The sequence below is a fragment of the Chaetodon trifascialis genome, chromosome 15 (genome assembly GCF_039877785.1).
Source record: "Chaetodon trifascialis isolate fChaTrf1 chromosome 15, fChaTrf1.hap1, whole genome shotgun sequence".
Lineage (NCBI taxonomy): Eukaryota > Metazoa > Chordata > Actinopteri > Chaetodontiformes > Chaetodontidae > Chaetodon > Chaetodon trifascialis.
The window spans coordinates 14,281,663-14,297,941 of NC_092070.1; the positions used below are offsets into that span (position 1 = coordinate 14,281,663).

General features: G+C 42.5%; 3 protein-coding genes across 6 annotated transcripts; 2 read left to right on the forward strand and 1 right to left on the reverse strand.

Moving 5' to 3' along the window:
• Positions 1-555: 555 nt before the first annotated feature.
• On the forward strand, positions 556-4,336 carry LOC139343416 (hydroxyacylglutathione hydrolase-like protein). Of its 4 annotated transcripts, none has more exons than XM_070981069.1 (9): positions 556-717; positions 922-1,063; positions 1,483-1,547; positions 1,648-1,765; positions 1,880-1,988; positions 2,186-2,289; positions 2,581-2,682; positions 3,066-3,145; positions 3,231-4,336. In XM_070981069.1, the coding sequence occupies exons 2-9, from the start codon at positions 959-961 to the stop codon at positions 3,379-3,381; spliced, it is 834 nt and encodes a 277-aa protein (XP_070837170.1). In that variant the 5' UTR covers positions 556-717; positions 922-958; the 3' UTR covers positions 3,382-4,336. The 4 variants fall into 4 exon arrangements, with proteins under 4 accessions (XP_070837170.1, XP_070837172.1, XP_070837173.1 ...); XM_070981071.1 differs by having other exon boundaries at positions 580-717; positions 934-1,063; XM_070981070.1 differs by lacking the exon at positions 556-717 and having other exon boundaries at positions 824-1,063.
• On the reverse strand, positions 4,263-8,698 carry narfl (nuclear prelamin A recognition factor-like). The gene is made up of 11 exons (XM_070981068.1): positions 8,551-8,698; positions 7,693-7,788; positions 7,162-7,305; positions 6,935-7,064; positions 6,692-6,826; positions 6,216-6,334; positions 5,960-6,089; positions 5,804-5,876; positions 5,564-5,701; positions 5,197-5,354; positions 4,263-4,968 (listed from the first exon to the last, which is right to left on the reverse strand). Exons 1-11 carry the CDS (start codon positions 8,614-8,616, stop codon positions 4,727-4,729), a joined length of 1,431 nt encoding a protein of 476 aa, XP_070837169.1. The 5' UTR covers positions 8,617-8,698; the 3' UTR covers positions 4,263-4,726.
• A 1,094-nt stretch (positions 8,699-9,792) lies between these two features.
• On the forward strand, positions 9,793-16,262 carry e4f1 (E4F transcription factor 1). Its single transcript, XM_070982102.1, has 14 exons — positions 9,793-9,932; positions 10,200-10,333; positions 10,421-10,505; positions 10,719-10,900; positions 11,070-11,190; positions 11,288-11,440; positions 11,552-11,739; positions 11,872-12,111; positions 12,582-12,693; positions 12,903-13,120; positions 13,208-13,406; positions 13,504-13,667; positions 14,930-14,992; positions 15,216-16,262. The coding sequence occupies exons 1-14, from the start codon at positions 9,836-9,838 to the stop codon at positions 15,588-15,590; spliced, it is 2,331 nt and encodes a 776-aa protein (XP_070838203.1). The 5' UTR covers positions 9,793-9,835; the 3' UTR covers positions 15,591-16,262.
• Positions 16,263-16,279: the final 17 nt, after the last annotated feature.

The following is a 16,279-nucleotide window of genomic DNA, read 5'->3' on the forward strand; positions in this document are numbered from 1 at the left end:
CAACATTGTAGTGTAGCTGGTTGACATGAAGCTAATTTTAAAGCCCATCAAATGCTTTATGCACTGTTGGTATTTATTATTTTTCATGATATAGAAATCATTGTTTACAAACTAATCACTATAAGTTTGAATTATAATTTATTGAAGTAGAACTATAACAGAAAATCCATATTTGCAAGTAAAGGTACCTCAAGATACTTCATTGTAGTACTTGTGAGTGAATCACTACTGTTAGTAAGAAGTGCAATTGTGCAAAAGTATTTTACATCGAGATTCAAATCTTTATTATTTTAATTTTTTTATATATGAGAAATAGTCTTTTCAACCAAGTGTAACAGTCGACAAAGTACTGAACAAAGTTATAGAAACAGTCGACTTTTAATGTGACTCATTCAAAATAATAATAATAATAATAATGATAATAATAATAATAATAATAATAATAATAATAATAATAATAATAATAATAAAACAGCAAAGTGATAAATGAAGACAAATTTCCCTTTACAAAAGTATCTTATGTGAAACATCACAGATCGAAAGGCGCGTTTCTGGGCTCGATTAAAATGTCTTGGATCTGACATGTAGGCTCGATGATGTCGCGATAACTTCGCAGTCAGAGAGCAGAAATGTTGACCACTACGGTTGAATAGTAACTTTCAGAACATCGCCGCTGCATAAGGATACAACATCCTAATCGGGATTATTTGGTCTGAGGTAACTGCATTTTTCTGTAGATTGTTTAATTTAATGTTCAAGCTTCGTGACACATCAGCAGAGCCTGTGGTGGCTTTAACGTCCTGCTAACACCAGTTTACAGCTGCATGCTTTTATTAGCTCAACTAACACTTCAGAGCATCAGTGGTCAGTGTGCACCTGGTGCAGATGTCCACATAAACACTAATTAAACTCTTCCTGAAGTGTCGCGCGCAGTGCTGCGCATGCGTTGGAGGGAGCCATGAAGGTAAAGGTGATCTCCATCCTGGAGGACAACTACATGTACCTGGTGATAGAGGAGCAGAGCAAACAGGCTGTGGCCGTGGACCCTGCTGTGCCACACCGGGTGAGAGGCTCACACTCAGGTTTACTGTATGTCACATGAGAAATTATTAATTATTATTATTTATATATTATTGTAGCAAAAACAAAACAGGATGACATACAGACCTTAACATACATATAGAAAACAAAAACTAAACAATGATGGAAGTGTCAACATAATAATTATAATAATAAAAAATAAGATAAAAAGGAAATAAAAGACAGCAGTTAATCATAATTAGATAATAATAAAGGAAGAAAAAACTAATGTATGAATAGATAGTTTGTAACTAATTTGTTAATTTGTAATTTTCAAAGTTTATAAATATCAGAAAATTGCAACAGGACAAAAATGATACATAGATTATCCAGATGATTGCTAATTGTTTCTCTGTTGTTCATATGTGAAATGCTAACAGGCAGAAACTGTTTTTTCGACAGCTGCTAGAAATAGTGAAGAGAGAGGGTCTGTCTCTGACGGCTGTTCTCACCACACACCATCACTGGTGAGACTGTTAGGCAGCCATGACTTTAAGTGAACCAGTAATAGCAAAACACCAGCACATAACCCTGCCCAAGAAATAACTGACTATTTCCACCGATCAGGGACCATGCACGGGGGAATGAGGCTCTGCTGAAGGAGGTTCCTGGGCTGAGGGTGTACGGGGGAGATGATCGGATCGGGGGTCTGACGGATAAAGTCACCAACGCTCAGGAACTCAAGGTGCCCACGAAGTAGCAGGAGTCAAATGTCTTGACCTGGATGATGCTCCAGCTATGATTGTTGATTGATGGTTGTGTCTCTGCCGTGTTGTCTTTTCATATTGTGTCTTTGCAGTTCAGCTCCATCAATGTGAGGTGCCTGTTTACGCCCTGCCATACCTCCGGTCACATGTGCTACTTTGTTTGGGAGGATGAGTGCACTGACGCCCCTGCTGTGTTCACAGGTCTTTGTCTATAAACATAAAGAGCTGGTGGACCGGTTCATACCTCTACAGTGCACTCGCTGTTTATATGTAATCACTTAATCTTGAGTGGCGAGGGATACGAATCCTTGTTGACCAGCACTTTGTCCATTGTTCTTGTTGTGTGGGATGACAGGGAGTGACCGCTGCCTCCGCTTGTCCTTTATTTTGGTTTTCAGGGGATACGTTGTTCATTGGTGGATGTGGGCGGTTTCTGGAGGGTACAGCAGAGCAGATGTACCACAATCTGACCCAGGTGCTGGGCTCTCTACCTCAAGACACGGTTAGTGGAGATTCGGCGTGCTTGTGCGCAGCCCTCACAGGGTTAACGGCAGCTAACATGACCTCAGCTACGAGCTGGTGTAAGACTGAGTCACTGCGATGCATGAACACACATACAATGAAGGGATTGATTGCAGCCTGGCTCTCCTTTCTCCCTTTTCAGTACAAAACATCTCAAAAATGGCGCAAAACCCAGATATAGTCAAACTCTGCTGCTGTGTGTGTGTGTGTGTGTGAGTTAATTCATCACATCTGGAATCCTGACTTTAAATCATGCTATGTTCATCTGTAGAAGGTGTTCTGTGGACACGAGTACACCATTAAGAACCTGAAGTTTGCCATGCTGGTGGAGCCAGAGAACGAAAAGGTGAAGGAGATGCTGAGCTGGGCCCGGGTGAGCAACACAACGTGAAGAATAAAGCTCGCAATATTCGACAAAAGACCAAAACCGTATGAGCACATTGATCTCATCGTTTTTTAAAGAAAGCTAAGTAAACAGCTGGGCACCACTGTTTTTAGCAAATGTTACTCAAAAAGGAGTAAATGGTGCACTTGTCGGGACTGTTTTCCCCTGCAGATTAATACACATTTGCTGTTTTAGTGAGTATTTCAAATGAATCAAAATAAACAACAGTGCCCGTGTTAAAGGTCATGAAGGTGGCTCATTGATGTGAGCTGTAGGACAAATTCATTGCTGGTTTTGGTCTTTTTCATCCTTTAAATGAATATAAGAAATGTTTATTTTGCTGAGTTGCCTGAGAGTCTTTGCGTCTGCAGGCCAGAGACGACGATGACAAACCCACAGTGCCATCCACCTTAATGGAGGAGTTTGAATACAACCCTTTTCTCCGCCTCTCGTGAGTTTGGATATTTATCCACAGTATGTTTGAACATATGTGACGTTTCCTGCCTGTTGTATTAATCTCTCTTCCTTCACTGTAGGGAGGAAGGAGTACAGAAGTTCACAGGGAAGACAGACCCTGTAGAGGTGCTGAGGGCCCTGCGGAAGGAGAAGGACAAATTTAAGAAGCCCAAAGAGAGACTTCCTCCCCACGCCATGTTGGCTTTGGAGTGGGGGCTTCTCAGACCCTGAGATCCAGTTTCAGAGCTCTGACATACTCAACCATCAAGGAGAAATCGTTTCAATGGCTGAATGAAGCGAGACACAAGACTGTAGAGAGTGTTTGTTGCTTTTACCCTACATTTAACCAATTTATGCCGCCGTTGACCCCCACGGGCATGTGTGTCGTTTTAGCAATTCTAAAACAATGTGTGCACAAAAAGGCCAGTGCAAAGCTGCTCTCATTTAATATTCCTAAAATGAATTTAAGGGCTGGTCTCCCAGTCTGATATGCACAAACTGCACCAGGTAATGCCTGCTTAGACCAATTGAAAAAACTGCTGCGATTTTCATGTGTTTTGTGTATTTATTGCTTTGAAAAGCTGGTTTTGGGAGAAAATAAGCTTAATCTCTTAATGACTCTTTAATTTCCTGAATGTACACCTTTGCTCACTTTCTAAATGTTTATTTTCTGTCTGGTAATGACTGCCGGTGCTTTTGTTGGCACGGCGCTGTGGAGACAGGTCTGGTTATGCAAGACTTTTTACCTATTTCACTTTGGGCAAAGTGTATGCACAGTATATTTTACAATTGCTCTCTTACTTACTTTTGTGGCTAAACGCAACAACTGATTTAACTTAAAATAAGTTAATTTCTCTATAATTTTTAGCCTTATATTTTGGAACAGAAGCAAAACTGTCAAACTGTACAAGGGTAGAAAAAACATGCGGTGTATATAACTGTGATGGTAAACTGCTGCTTTCTATCTCAAAGTTTCCATCCTCACTTTGCGGGAGCTTGTAACGGTGCATCAGAGTCAAGATTATTCAATAAAACATATCAGTCTGAATCAGTAATCTTTTGGGCATATTCTTCTTTCTCTTCTTTCAAGAAGAACTTACAAAATGAATGGCTATAATTAAATAATGTCTTTATTTTTCTGTATACACATATATAATGATAAGATTAAATAAACAGGAATGACTACATTGTGCTTTATGTTATTTCACATTTTCAAAGTGTAACAGGTGCCACACAAACTAATTATTGACTATTCATACGTGTGAAATGAAAACCAGCAGTGTAAGGACAAATTCTCAGACCACATACATAACTTGGCTTGACTTCATCATTGTGTCTTTGCCTGGGTCTTCTACCTTTCCAGGCACACAACTGTTGAGAGAAGTGGTTTTAAACATTATTGGCACACATCACACCTGCTTATATTTGACTTTGCTTACAACCCTTGTCTCTGAAGAGACAGTCACGTATGTTTGGACGGTTCTGTAGTCAGTGTCTGCTGAAGAACACTTATGCAAAAATAAAATTCTGCAAAAACATCCAGTCTGCTGACAGTGGATTCTGGCAGACGCATCATTCACCACTTCATAGTGAGCCCGTTTGTCATCTTCTCCACTGTGTGGTACTGTGTGTGCAGCAGCTCTTTGGCTCTCTCCTCCCCTACACTGAGGAGCCAGGACTGGTACAGCTCGGCCACATGAGTGTCATCCTCTGGCAATAGGGGGCGCTCTGCCCTGTAGAGCTCCTCAACCTTCTGGAGAAGCTCCTTTGGATTCTGACCAGGTAAGGGCTTCAGCTGTCCACCACCATTTAGACACCCTGAACAGAGCAAAGAGGCAAGGGGGAACATGCTGTGTTTACTGCTTTATATTTGCCTGCAAACATTAAATTAGTAAAGCAGTGACTTCATCTGAAAACAACAGCATGTCATTTATCCTCAACACTTCAACTGTGATACTAAACCCTGATCCCTAGTGTGGCAGACATGCTTTACCAATTGAGGAAACGTGCAACAGCACACATCAAGGATGAATTGTTACGCTTTACCTGATGGACAGGCCATGACTTCCACAAAGTGGTAAGGTGACTTCCCCCTCTTCAGCTTCTGCACCAGGTTCTGGATGTTGCGGAAGCCGTATGTGGATGCAAAGCACAACAGGACGACTCCGTCTCTCTCTATGGTCACTTCCTGGAAGTCTTTATTTCTGTGGCAGAGGGGTATGAGACAAGTAAGCTGGTGCAGGTTATCAGATTCACACAGAAGTGAAGAAGAAAAGCTATTCTGAGGTCATTAAACTTGTTTGCATGAAGTGGAACTGTTCTTCAAGCTTGACTGCTCCTAGAGTCATTATGAGCCCGAACCACAAATAAGCACAAAGAGTCGATCATCTTAAAACAGCTGAGACAGACTCACCTGAGGGTTTTGTAGGTGAGCTCCTTCACCTCTTCTCCAAACAGCTGCTTGGCTGCATAGGTGAAGACATGATGGAGGTAACCCCCTGACCCACTCCCAGCATGGCTCAGGAACTCATCCCCACTCACACTGCTGAACCTGGATTGAGAATAATATGTCGTGTGTGAGTCCATCGAGTCTTGTGGAAATTCATGCTGTGGCTTATCTCAAAGGAGGAGGGCTAACAAAGACAGAACATACATTGTATCAAGGGGTGCAGGTTCCACATCATTAAGAGACACATTTTTCTCCTCCAGCATTCTCTGAACCTCTCCTGTGTGAGAAGGTGGAAGGTATATGAGAGACGATAATCCACATTCATACATACAAAAAGCCTCATAAGAGCAGTTACTGTACCTGAGGTGATGACACAGTCCACTTCACGAGTCTCAGCTTTGTTCATGTAGAAGTCTGACCTCGAGGCCTCAAGTTTCTTATCAAAGCAGGGCATCACGGCCACATGATAGATCTGCTGTGGACTGAGACCCTAACGACACACACAATGCAATGGCAAGTCATTATTATTAACGTGTTTTCATACCCATACATCTCTGAACATGCATAACTAGGGGTGTCACAATTTGCATTATCTGATGTGCAGGTGTTCCCGTACCTGTTGTTCAGCAAAGTAGCCTTTAACCAGAGAACCCATCATCTGCTGGGGCGAGCGAGTGGTACTGATGTATGGAAGAATGAACTCCCCATGGGTCTTCTCTGCATAGCAAATCCAACCTGAGCACAGTACAAACACATATGCACACAAATCAGTATTATTATTTTTTTATTGCACTTTCATTAAACTTATCAGTAAGTTACATGATCCACCACAGTTATGAAGAAGGTTCAACACACCCACACACAAATGATTGTTTTATGATACTTTTATGATTATTAATCCATGGACTTTCACACTGCAACAATAAAACACATTATGTAACTTCTGAAAACTGAAATAATAATGAATAGAAGAAGTCAATAAAATAAAAAAGATTTTCTTATTTTTTTAGTTGTTACATTGTGCATTTGGTCATTTGGTCAGCTGACAGGAAATGAGGGAAGAGACATGAGGATGACGCTCCAGTATTATACCTGGACAGGCTGATGTCATCATGGGTAGACATTTAGGGTCCTGCTCCTTCCTCTGGAAACGCTCCACAAACTCCCTCTGGCTCTCCAGCAGGCTGAAGGTCCGACTGAAGCTTGTATCCAACACGTGATGAACTCCTGCAATGATGATAGTTGTCTTCAGAAGCGACTGTGTCTGCCTGGATCAACCTCTCATCTTCATTTCCTGTTTTACTTTCAGCTGCATGACAGTATATTTGCACTCACCAAGGCCTTTGAAGAAAGACGTAAGCCTCCGGCCCGCCTCAGTACTGCTGAGGTCATAGCGTGCTGCAAGGGAGGCTCTGGACTGCGGCGACACCGACACCACCACCACCTTCTGCTCTGTCGCACTGGCCTGTGGAGGGAGTCCAAAGGATGCGCAGGTAAATGTCATCATAATCATGACCCGACACATACGAGACAAGCATTCAAACACATATATCCATTTCTACCTTGTTGTTGTTCAGCACTTTAAAGAGCTCCTCGTGGCTCTGCTGCGTGATGAGGACACTCTCAGCGGAGGTGATGCAGCCGCTGCAGGCCAAACAGTCATTCAGTGTGATCTTTGCTTTCTCCAGCTTCTGCTTCCCTCCATCCTACAAACACAAGGCAAAACAATTCAACAAACAGCAGTGAAATCCTTCAGTTTATTTGTGTTTCATTCTTGGTTTTTCAAAAGGAAAATCATAAACACATACAGTACATACATTCACAGCCAATTAAACATATCACTCATTAAAATATCACTGCAAACTACACTTCAGACAAGAACATTAGACCCTCGCCCTTTGGCAACATGCCTACTAGGCAAAGCATCTGTCCCTGGACCAGAGAAAAATTCATCACTGTGCTGATGAAGGTGATAATCTTAGACCATAAGGATCTATCACAGGGCAAGAAGACAACATGTACGAGAGTCCCACAAGCAGGCCCTCACTTCTAATAAGTGACCCACAGGTTTTGATTGAAGCCTTGACACCCACCTGGCTGACTTGGAAGTAACTGCCATCATCTTCTATTTGGATTTTGGCCACAGATTTACCTTTTTTCTTCTCTACTTTGACGGGTTTGACACACTCCTGCAGAACAGGAAGGACACACGTAAAGCAAAGTAAAACATATGAGAGCTTTAAGGACAAACACAGCGATGTAGAACAGACGACAAGAAGAACGACAGGAAAAAGAATAAGTATATTATTAGGGGACAACAGTATGGACTTAAGCCATATACGACAATAATTTAACATTTTTTTCTCTTCATAAAGTTGGCAGGAACTTACGAAATTCTTCATGACCGGTAACAAATGAGAGTTTAGACGCAAATGAACATCACAGCCACATTATTCAGCACATGGCGGGTTATAAATCTAAACAATATAAACCGGCAAAATGACAATTTGGGCAGTAACTCAAGTTGCAGTGCAGCATTTTCTATTGAGATACAGTATGACTCAAATATATCCACTGAAACAACGTCCTTACCTAACATAACTATTTCATTAGTGTTACATCATTGCTAACATTAGCAACAAGCTAGCTGCTGAGCACGCATTTAATGTTTCTAGCCTTAGCGGGGTTTGTGATCAATGGCAGTTCAACTAGTTAGTTCACAGTGTTTTCTGTTAAGCTTCTGTGGAGTTGGATTTATGGTTGTTGTTGTTTTTGTGGTCGTTCACTCACACAACAGCACCGACAAGACCAGCTAACAGTTAGTCAGCATGCTAGTTTTTTCCGTATGATTTCGCTATTGTCCTCTTTTATACGCGAAAGGGATCATTAGCGATAACTATGTTCTTTTGGAATAAACCTGATAATGTTACATGTTATGAAAATTTCCCTACCTGTGAAGGGGTGATAAAATCGTCGAGGTCTGTCAACTGCAGCACACCGCTGAAGTGAGAAGCCATATTTACTGCCGTAAAGTGGTTGTTGTTTACATTTGTGTCGTGAATAACGATCCTCCAGCTGAGACAATCCACACTACAAACCAGATGTTACTGCGTTTATCTGTCATCTCTTTCACTATTTATTTCATTAACTTGTCTTTCTGTATCTTATATGATTTTTTGTACGTACTATAAAAATATAATAAGGTGGAACTACAAGCTTCCAATCTTAAAATGCTGGTGTGAGTCATATTCACCTAAGTAAAGGGGAATGGACAGGTCAGAAATAAACAGAAATTACAGATATGTCTATAAAACAATTTTAAAAACATGTTTACAGCTTTATGCTTTGACACCACCTCACCCAATTACTTCTCTTTCTAAACTGGGACTAATTTTGCTCTTTATGTGAAAGCTTTCCCTGTAAATTTGTATCCCTCTTTTATTTATTCTTTTCAAGTATTTCACTTTTATTTTAAGGTAACCCTAAGGTATGGTTGATCCCTCCATTTCATAGGTACAGTAATACAACAGGGGATTTCACATGTGTTAAACTACAATGAAGACTCCTAATTTACAGAAATAATAGTTTCATGGACCAATATTACATTATGAGAATGTAGAGACAAGTGGACACTGTGATAGCTTGAAGGGTCTCCACATAGTTAATAGTCAGGGCTCCTGTTTATTTCTGGGCCATTGTGTCATTAATCTGCATATTCTGATTCAAACTAGAAAGAGTGTAGCACTCTTCTTCACATGCGCTGTGGCTTTCCCTTGATAATATTGGGCCCAAACCTGTCCCACTTCCTGTAAGAGCGGGTTAGGGTACGGGACCTTCTAGCTGTGTTACCAATGTTTGAGGAAACATTATTGTCTTGTCCATCTTACATTTTTATGGCTAATGTCTAAATAATATTTTGGCTATAAGAGCAAAACAGACATGCATTATTATGGTCCAAAAATTACCCTATATTTATCACATACATGAATAGATAAAGGGATTAATGGATGCCATCTATTTAAGTATACATTTATTTCAGACCGATTTTTAAACATTTCACACAATATTTCATAGACTTCATTGATTGATTCACAGAACATTTGTGGGCGAAATGAGATCATATTTTCAGACATACGCACGCGCCCTTTTGTTGTTATGACTACGCGGTCGTAAATCCGCCATGTTTTCCCTCCTCCTTGTAGCAGCGTTGCGACAGAGACGGAGAATTCGAACGACATGAATGTAGAAAATAATCATACGGCAGAAACAGAGAGGGAGCAAACGAAGGACGGCAACGAGACGATCACCATTCAAACTACGCTTGGAGATGAAGGTCAGTTCTCTTCCTTGCTGAAACAAGAGTGAAATGTTTATCAGATGTTGTGTTTGGGCCTAGCTAACTTCCTCCATCATGAAATGTTGCTAGCAGCTAGCTGGTTGCCTTTAGCAGCAATATTAGCTTGTTTGCGTGCTCGCTGTAGCTTTGCTCAGATTAGAAGTCCAGCCGCTCGGTAGTGTTAAGACAAATGCACATCAGATAAGTGGTAGCTGGCAGCATTAATACTTTACGAAGTTGTCTCGTACTGACATGTGTTGTCAGATGAAGACGTGCACAAGTGCGGACGCTGTCAGAGCGAGTTTTCCACGCTGGAGGCTTTCATCCAGCACAAGCTACAACACAACTGCAAACGAGTGGAGGCACAGGAGGCGAGCAGCGAGGATGCCAATCAGGAGGTATGAACTGAACTGTGTGGGTTTATGTCCAGTAACCACGATAAGCAGCAGAGGTGGAACCAAATGTTGATATCCCCATTTTGCCAGGTTACTGCAGCCAATGGAAATTCTTCTTCTGAGGTGAAAACAGCTGAAGGTGCATCCTCAGATGAACCAGGGAAGACCTCTAACGGTGGGTCAACATTATAAGATAACATTAAGACACATAAAGAAATGAATTAACACACTTGAGAAGCTGGGATCACTGAATGTTCAGTGTTTTTGCTTGAAAGACCACTGAAGCCACATATATGCTCACGCTCTAGTCAGCATAGTTTCAACTTGTGAATTTTGTCTTTGAATTTGCAAGGGGATTGAGTTGTTATTGTGTCTGTTTTTCACACAGATGAAAACCATGGTCAATTGGGTCGAGGCCGCAGGAAGAAAAATGTTTCACTTAAAGTTGCCGACCAGTCGGATGGGACTGAAGGAGCCATATCTGACAGTGCTGACAGTAACAAGCATGTTTACAAAGTCAACCAAGAGGGACGCTACATTTGCCAACTTTGTGAAAAGACATTTAAAACAGTGAGTCATGTGTTTTGTTTGTGTTCATCAGGAAATGTTGGTCAGATTTTCTTATTTGAGTACCTTCAATGAGTAGATTTCCTAGAATTCATCTTCATACCAGACAGGGGACATGTTACACTTAATGTTGCCATGTGTCTCTATTTTTCTTTCTATTTTTCCCCGACAGACCAACATCTTGAGAACTCACATGAAAACTCACAGTGACCAGAAGAATTTCTCATGTGACCTATGTGGGACCTCCTTTCGCACAAAAGGCTCCCTGATTCGTCACAATCGTCGTCACACTGGTACAAACAGTAAACTGTGACTGTTTTTGTCTTGAATTGATGTCCTCTAATGAATTTTACCTAATGATAATACTGCTGTCTTCCTGTTCTCTTGCAGATGAACGGCCATATCGCTGTAACCTGTGTGGCCAGTCCTTCAGAGAGTCGGGCGCCCTCACCAGACACCTTAAGGCCCTCACACCCTGCACAGAAAAGATCCGCTTCGTTCAGTATAAGGAGATCTTGGTCAGCAAAGATGGAATACAGAAAGGTCAGAATTATACTGCAGGAGCTGTTAACGTGTGCCAGTGTTCCTGTTTTTGGAATAGCTATGGAGGGGATCATTTATTGAGTCACTAACAGGTCTGTCTGAATTGTCCAGGAGTCGAAGACGATCACGCTGCAGTGGCAGGCCAGCAAGAGGTGGTGGTTGTGGAGCAACAGTCAGACGAGCAGGAGATGGTGGAGGGTCAGACTGCTGTCGTCAGTGTGGTAGAGGCTGGTTCCCAGGAGGTCCTCCATCAAGTCCACTTCACAATGGAGGTGGATGGAACAACACAGGAGCAACAGGTGAGTGGAGAAAAGGAGCTCATTTATAAAATTCTAAAGAAAAGGTGCCATCATAGGGATTTTTTTTAGATGGTTTTGACTCTAAAACTCATCCAATCTGTTCTGTTGATCTGGTGCTCTGCCTCTGGCCAGGTTGTGGTAGAGCAGTCTCAGGCAGAGGCCCTGGCTGCTGCTGCAGCAGCAGGCGACAGCCTCATCTGCCAGGCCATCATCAACTCTGGCATTGCACTGGGGACAGAGGAAGCTGTGGTTGAGTCCTCACAGCCAACCGAGGAGATTAATAGAATAGATTCTGACAGTCCTGCTGCCGATCAGGACATCACTGAGATCCAGATTAAAGAAGAATTTGTGGAGATGGAGATGGAGACGGAGGTACAGTAAGAATGATGCATTTACTGCATTGCGTTATTAGATCTATAATCTGACTCCTGATTACAGATTTGTCTTTTGTGTCCAACAGTTTTTTTGGGTCACTTTGCACCTGAGCTGCAGAGAACAGAGCACACTGTGCTTCAGCCATTATTTCTACACTTTGCTCCCAGTTACATTCAGCATCAGGAAGAAATGAGAAGTTGTCAATCACTGATAGGACTCCGTTTGGGGAAACACTGACCTGATCAGTTCTAGAAACATTTGAGGTAGTTTTCAGCAGAACAGGGTCTTAGTCTGGTGTTGCAATGTCTGTTTGCACACATTTGTCTGTTTGTCCATCTGTCCCATTCTCTTGAGCACATATCTTAGGATGTAAACTCCAATTTAAATGGTTGAAAGAGACATAAAACTGCGAGGCAGTAATTCTAGGTTTCCATTGTCTTTATTTTCTGCTTTTGTTTCTTTCGCAGGAAGCAGATGATGGAAATGATCAGACATCATCAAAATTGCACAAATGTCCACACTGTAATCGCTCCTTCAAGGGACTAAATTACTTCCGCTTTCATGTCAAGGGACATTTGGGTAAGTCCCAAACAACTAACAATGACTCACAGCGTCATTGTACGCTGCCCTCTTATAATCTTTTTGTCCTACCTTTGTGAAATCAAAAGAAAACAGCTGATGGGACACTGACATATGTCAGAAGATATATATTGCAATTTCAGCAACTTAATGGACCTTTTTGTTTGATGAATATTTAATTTTTCTCTGTGTCCTTCCTCTTAACGCAGGCTACAAGCCCTTTAAGTGCACACTGTGCCACAAGGAGTTTCTGACCGGTTATCTGCTGAAGAAACACATGGAAGTCCATGTCAGTGAGAGGAGGTACAAGTGTGGTGAGTGTGGCAAGCTGTACAGAACCATTGGGCATGTACGTGAGCACATGAGGGCTCACTCAGATGAAAGGCCCTACCACTGTACCAGGTGCAACAAGGGATACAAGACCAAGGTGATTTTTATAGAGCTTAATCTTTGTGTTGTTTTGAAGCGAGAGATCAGGGTGGCAGTATCTAACACGTGTCTTTGTCTTGCTCAGAATGCCTTGCAGGTGCATCAGCGGACTCATGGTGATGAGAAACCTTATGTGTGTCAGTTCTGCTTGAGAGGCTTCAGGGAGAAAGGTTCTCTGGTGCGACACATCCGCCATCACACCGGAGAGAAACCTTTCAAGTGCCCAAAGTGCAACCGAGGCTTTGCTGAGCACGGGACTCTCAATCGGCATATGCGCGCTAAAGGTCAGCATGGTCAACAGGAAACAAAACAAAACTTAAAACAAGTACTTGTGGCCCTGGTGCAGACGGACCTGATAACACAAGCTGTGATTTCCACCAGGGGGCTGCCATAAGGATGATTCCAGCGAGCAGCAGGGTGCGGTAACAGAGGAGCAGGCGTCGGTGGACAGCCTCGCGACAGCAGCCATCATCTCAGAGGACCCTCATGCTGTCCTGGTGGAGTTCTCCTCGGTGGTGGCAGACACGCAGGAGTACATCATAAAGGTGAGCCACAAGGAAGCAGTGGTAAGAGGTGCATTTAAGGGGAAATCGTAAGTAGACGTTCTGGCCCTGTTAGTGATTTCACAGCAGCTGTTTTCTGTTAGTGGTGACTCACAGAGAGCATGCTGTTATATCATTGACTGAGGTGGAATCTGAAGGGCAAGGCAATGATCACATCTGCAGATAATTGATTGGGTTGCTGTCGCTGGGCAGATGAAGCCTTATGAAGCTTTGGGCTTTGTCTCTATTTGTGCCAAAAAAAAGTTTCAGGGCCTCATGCTCATCAAACAGTGACATCTGGTGGCTTGTAAAACTTATAGCAGCTCTTCAAGACCTGGACTGAAGCAGCAGCACACCTTACTGAAATGAGTATTTTTGACTCTCTGTTGTTCTGTTGAGAAGTGCTCAATTAAATATAGAGTAGCAATACAAATGCAGGCAAAAAAACAAAAATAAAATATCAAAAAAATATTTTCTACAATCAGTTCAAGTTAATTCCAAAACAAGTCAGTTCAGTTCAACTGAAAAAATAATAATAAAATGAAAACAGTTGCCTGCGAGTCACGTGAGTCCAGTGAAACCCAAGGCGTGTTTTTCATCAAGTCAGTCGGGTTTTATTTACAGCTGCTGTAGCAAGGATCTCCAAGGTCTTAAGAACTCGCAGGAATTTATTCCCCAGAGGATTCAGCAAGAGAACAAACACAGATTTACATACAATGCAGACTTTAAACGGGAACAGAAAGAAGACAGACGTCAAACAGGCAACGTTCTGCTCAGTCTCACTGCCTCCTTCAGCAAAATATAACATCCTCTGGTAGTGATAGCAGATGTCTGCAAAACAAGTTTTGGGGCTTCAGTATCATCCACCCATCTCTATGAATATTTTCTTGTTTACACACTACTCCTTAACCGCACTGACTGTGAACAAGGCTCAACCAATTACTAACTCCAAGGCTTCACATACTGTGTTTCGTTATAGCGTGACTGAAGACTTTGATGCCTTTGGCACCTTCTGGTCATCTATTTCAACAGACTTATGACTTATGTTGGAGACTTGCATAACAAGTCTGATGCACAGCACATTGAACTTTAACAAAAAGAGCATAAGCAATGTCTTCAGCACGTGTCACGGGCAATTATCCCCTCCTTTATTCGCATGCATTTTGTTTCAGGTTATTGTAATGATGAAAATGAAATGTGCTGTATTAATGATGCTAGATTTTGTTATTTATTGTGTTTACTTGTGCTTCTCTCATATCCTCTAGACCCAAACGGAGGAGGATGTGCAGGAAGAAGAGGTTACACTCATTCAAGACAGCCAGAATGAGGTTGGTACATGCACACACACACACACACACACACACACACACACACACACACACACACACACACACACACACACACACACACACACATCTGTATGATCTATAGAGCATCTCTGTTTTTAAAATTAGCTTGATCGATAAACGATTAGTCTGCAGAGATGCAAAGAGTTCTTCTTACTAGTGCGTCTAACTCTGCTGCTGCCTGTCTATCAAACCTCTCTGCTAGATGGGAAACCACATCATGAAAGTGGTGCAGCGAATCGTCAGCCAGTCACAGGGCGCCGGCGGCACGGGCAGGCACCAGATCATTGTGCGCAATGTGGCGATGAACGAGGAGGGCACGTCCATCTCCGACTGCGGGGACACCATCACCATCGCTACGCCCGAGAGCCTGACGGAGCAGGTGGCCATGACGCTGGCCTCCGCCATCAGTGACGGCACGCTGCTGGCCACGGCGGGCACCGTGGAGACGGCGGACGGAACAGTTACAATGGTCACCGCAGAGGAAGCGATGGAGGAGGGAATACAGATGGTGCAGCAGCAAGAGGAGTATGTCATCACCTCCCCAGAGGAGGTGGAGATTCAGACTGTCATTGTGTGATGGAACACTAACTCAGGACTGAGAGAGATCTGGACTGACTGAACCCGCGAAGCCGATAACTGTAGAGTTTGTATGAGGTCGTGTGTGATACTTGATTACAAAACAACAGCCAAAGTGTTTATCAGGTTTCAGAAATTCAACAACCTACAAAGAAATGTCTGTGTGAGTGTGCATGAAGACCAGCTCCATCACGCGTTTAGGTTTTGGGGATTGATTTTCAAAAATGAAGCTAATTTTTGAACTTCTAGGTGCATCCAGCTTAAAGGAATAACTAACTTGATTCATTTTGTAAGGGTGAAGGTGTTTTTAGGTGGTGCAAACTGATCGCGTCTCTGCCTTTTATCTGTTGTAGCCTGTTCTCTTCTTTACTGCAGTCGAAAAGTCAAATTCCCTCTTTTCTGTTCCTTCCTAAAGTGGCATCGCAAGAGCGCAGCTTTCACTTCTGCTCTCTGATGTCAGTCGAATTTTGAAACTCTTCGCCTCTGCTTTGAAGTGTGATGGCCCTCAAAGACTCGCCGATGCGTGTGTGCCATTCAGGGAGAGTGTACACCGAGCAGTGTTGATCTCCTGAGCCGATCGATCGTAATGCGTCTTAAGGCACGACCAGACATGAAAAATGTGTTCAGTTTACTCGAGAAGAGTTTGCATCAAATAAATGCTATTTTCTTATACAGCTGGCTTCCAGGTAT

What these genes read in the sequence shown, in the direction of transcription:
- e4f1 (XM_070982102.1), top strand. Translation starts at nt 9,836, where the DNA reads ATGAATGTAGAAAATAATCATACGGCAGAAACAGAGAGGGAGCAAACG. An exon ending in TCGGCATATGCGCGCTAAAG is followed by an intron (nt 13,407 to 13,503) that starts GTCAGCATGGTC and finishes GATTTCCACCAG; the next exon opens with GGGGCTGCCATAAGGATGAT. An exon ending in CGCAGGAGTACATCATAAAG is followed by an intron (nt 13,668 to 14,929) that starts GTGAGCCACAAG and finishes CATATCCTCTAG; the next exon opens with ACCCAAACGGAGGAGGATGT.
- LOC139343416 (XM_070981069.1), top strand. Translation starts at nt 959, where the DNA reads ATGAAGGTAAAGGTGATCTCCATCCTGGAGGACAACTACATGTACCTG. An exon ending in CTCACCACACACCATCACTG is followed by an intron (nt 1,548 to 1,647) that starts GTGAGACTGTTA and finishes TCCACCGATCAG; the next exon opens with GGACCATGCACGGGGGAATG. An exon ending in CCAACGCTCAGGAACTCAAG is followed by an intron (nt 1,766 to 1,879) that starts GTGCCCACGAAG and finishes GTGTCTTTGCAG; the next exon opens with TTCAGCTCCATCAATGTGAG.
- narfl (XM_070981068.1), bottom strand. Translation starts at nt 8,616, where the DNA reads ATGGCTTCTCACTTCAGCGGTGTGCTGCAGTTGACAGACCTCGACGAT. An exon ending in ATTTTATCACCCCTTCACAG is followed by an intron (nt 7,789 to 8,550) that starts GTAGGGAAATTT and finishes CCTGTTCTGCAG; the next exon opens with GAGTGTGTCAAACCCGTCAA. An exon ending in GGACTGTGTCATCACCTCAG is followed by an intron (nt 5,877 to 5,959) that starts GTACAGTAACTG and finishes CTTCTCACACAG; the next exon opens with GAGAGGTTCAGAGAATGCTG.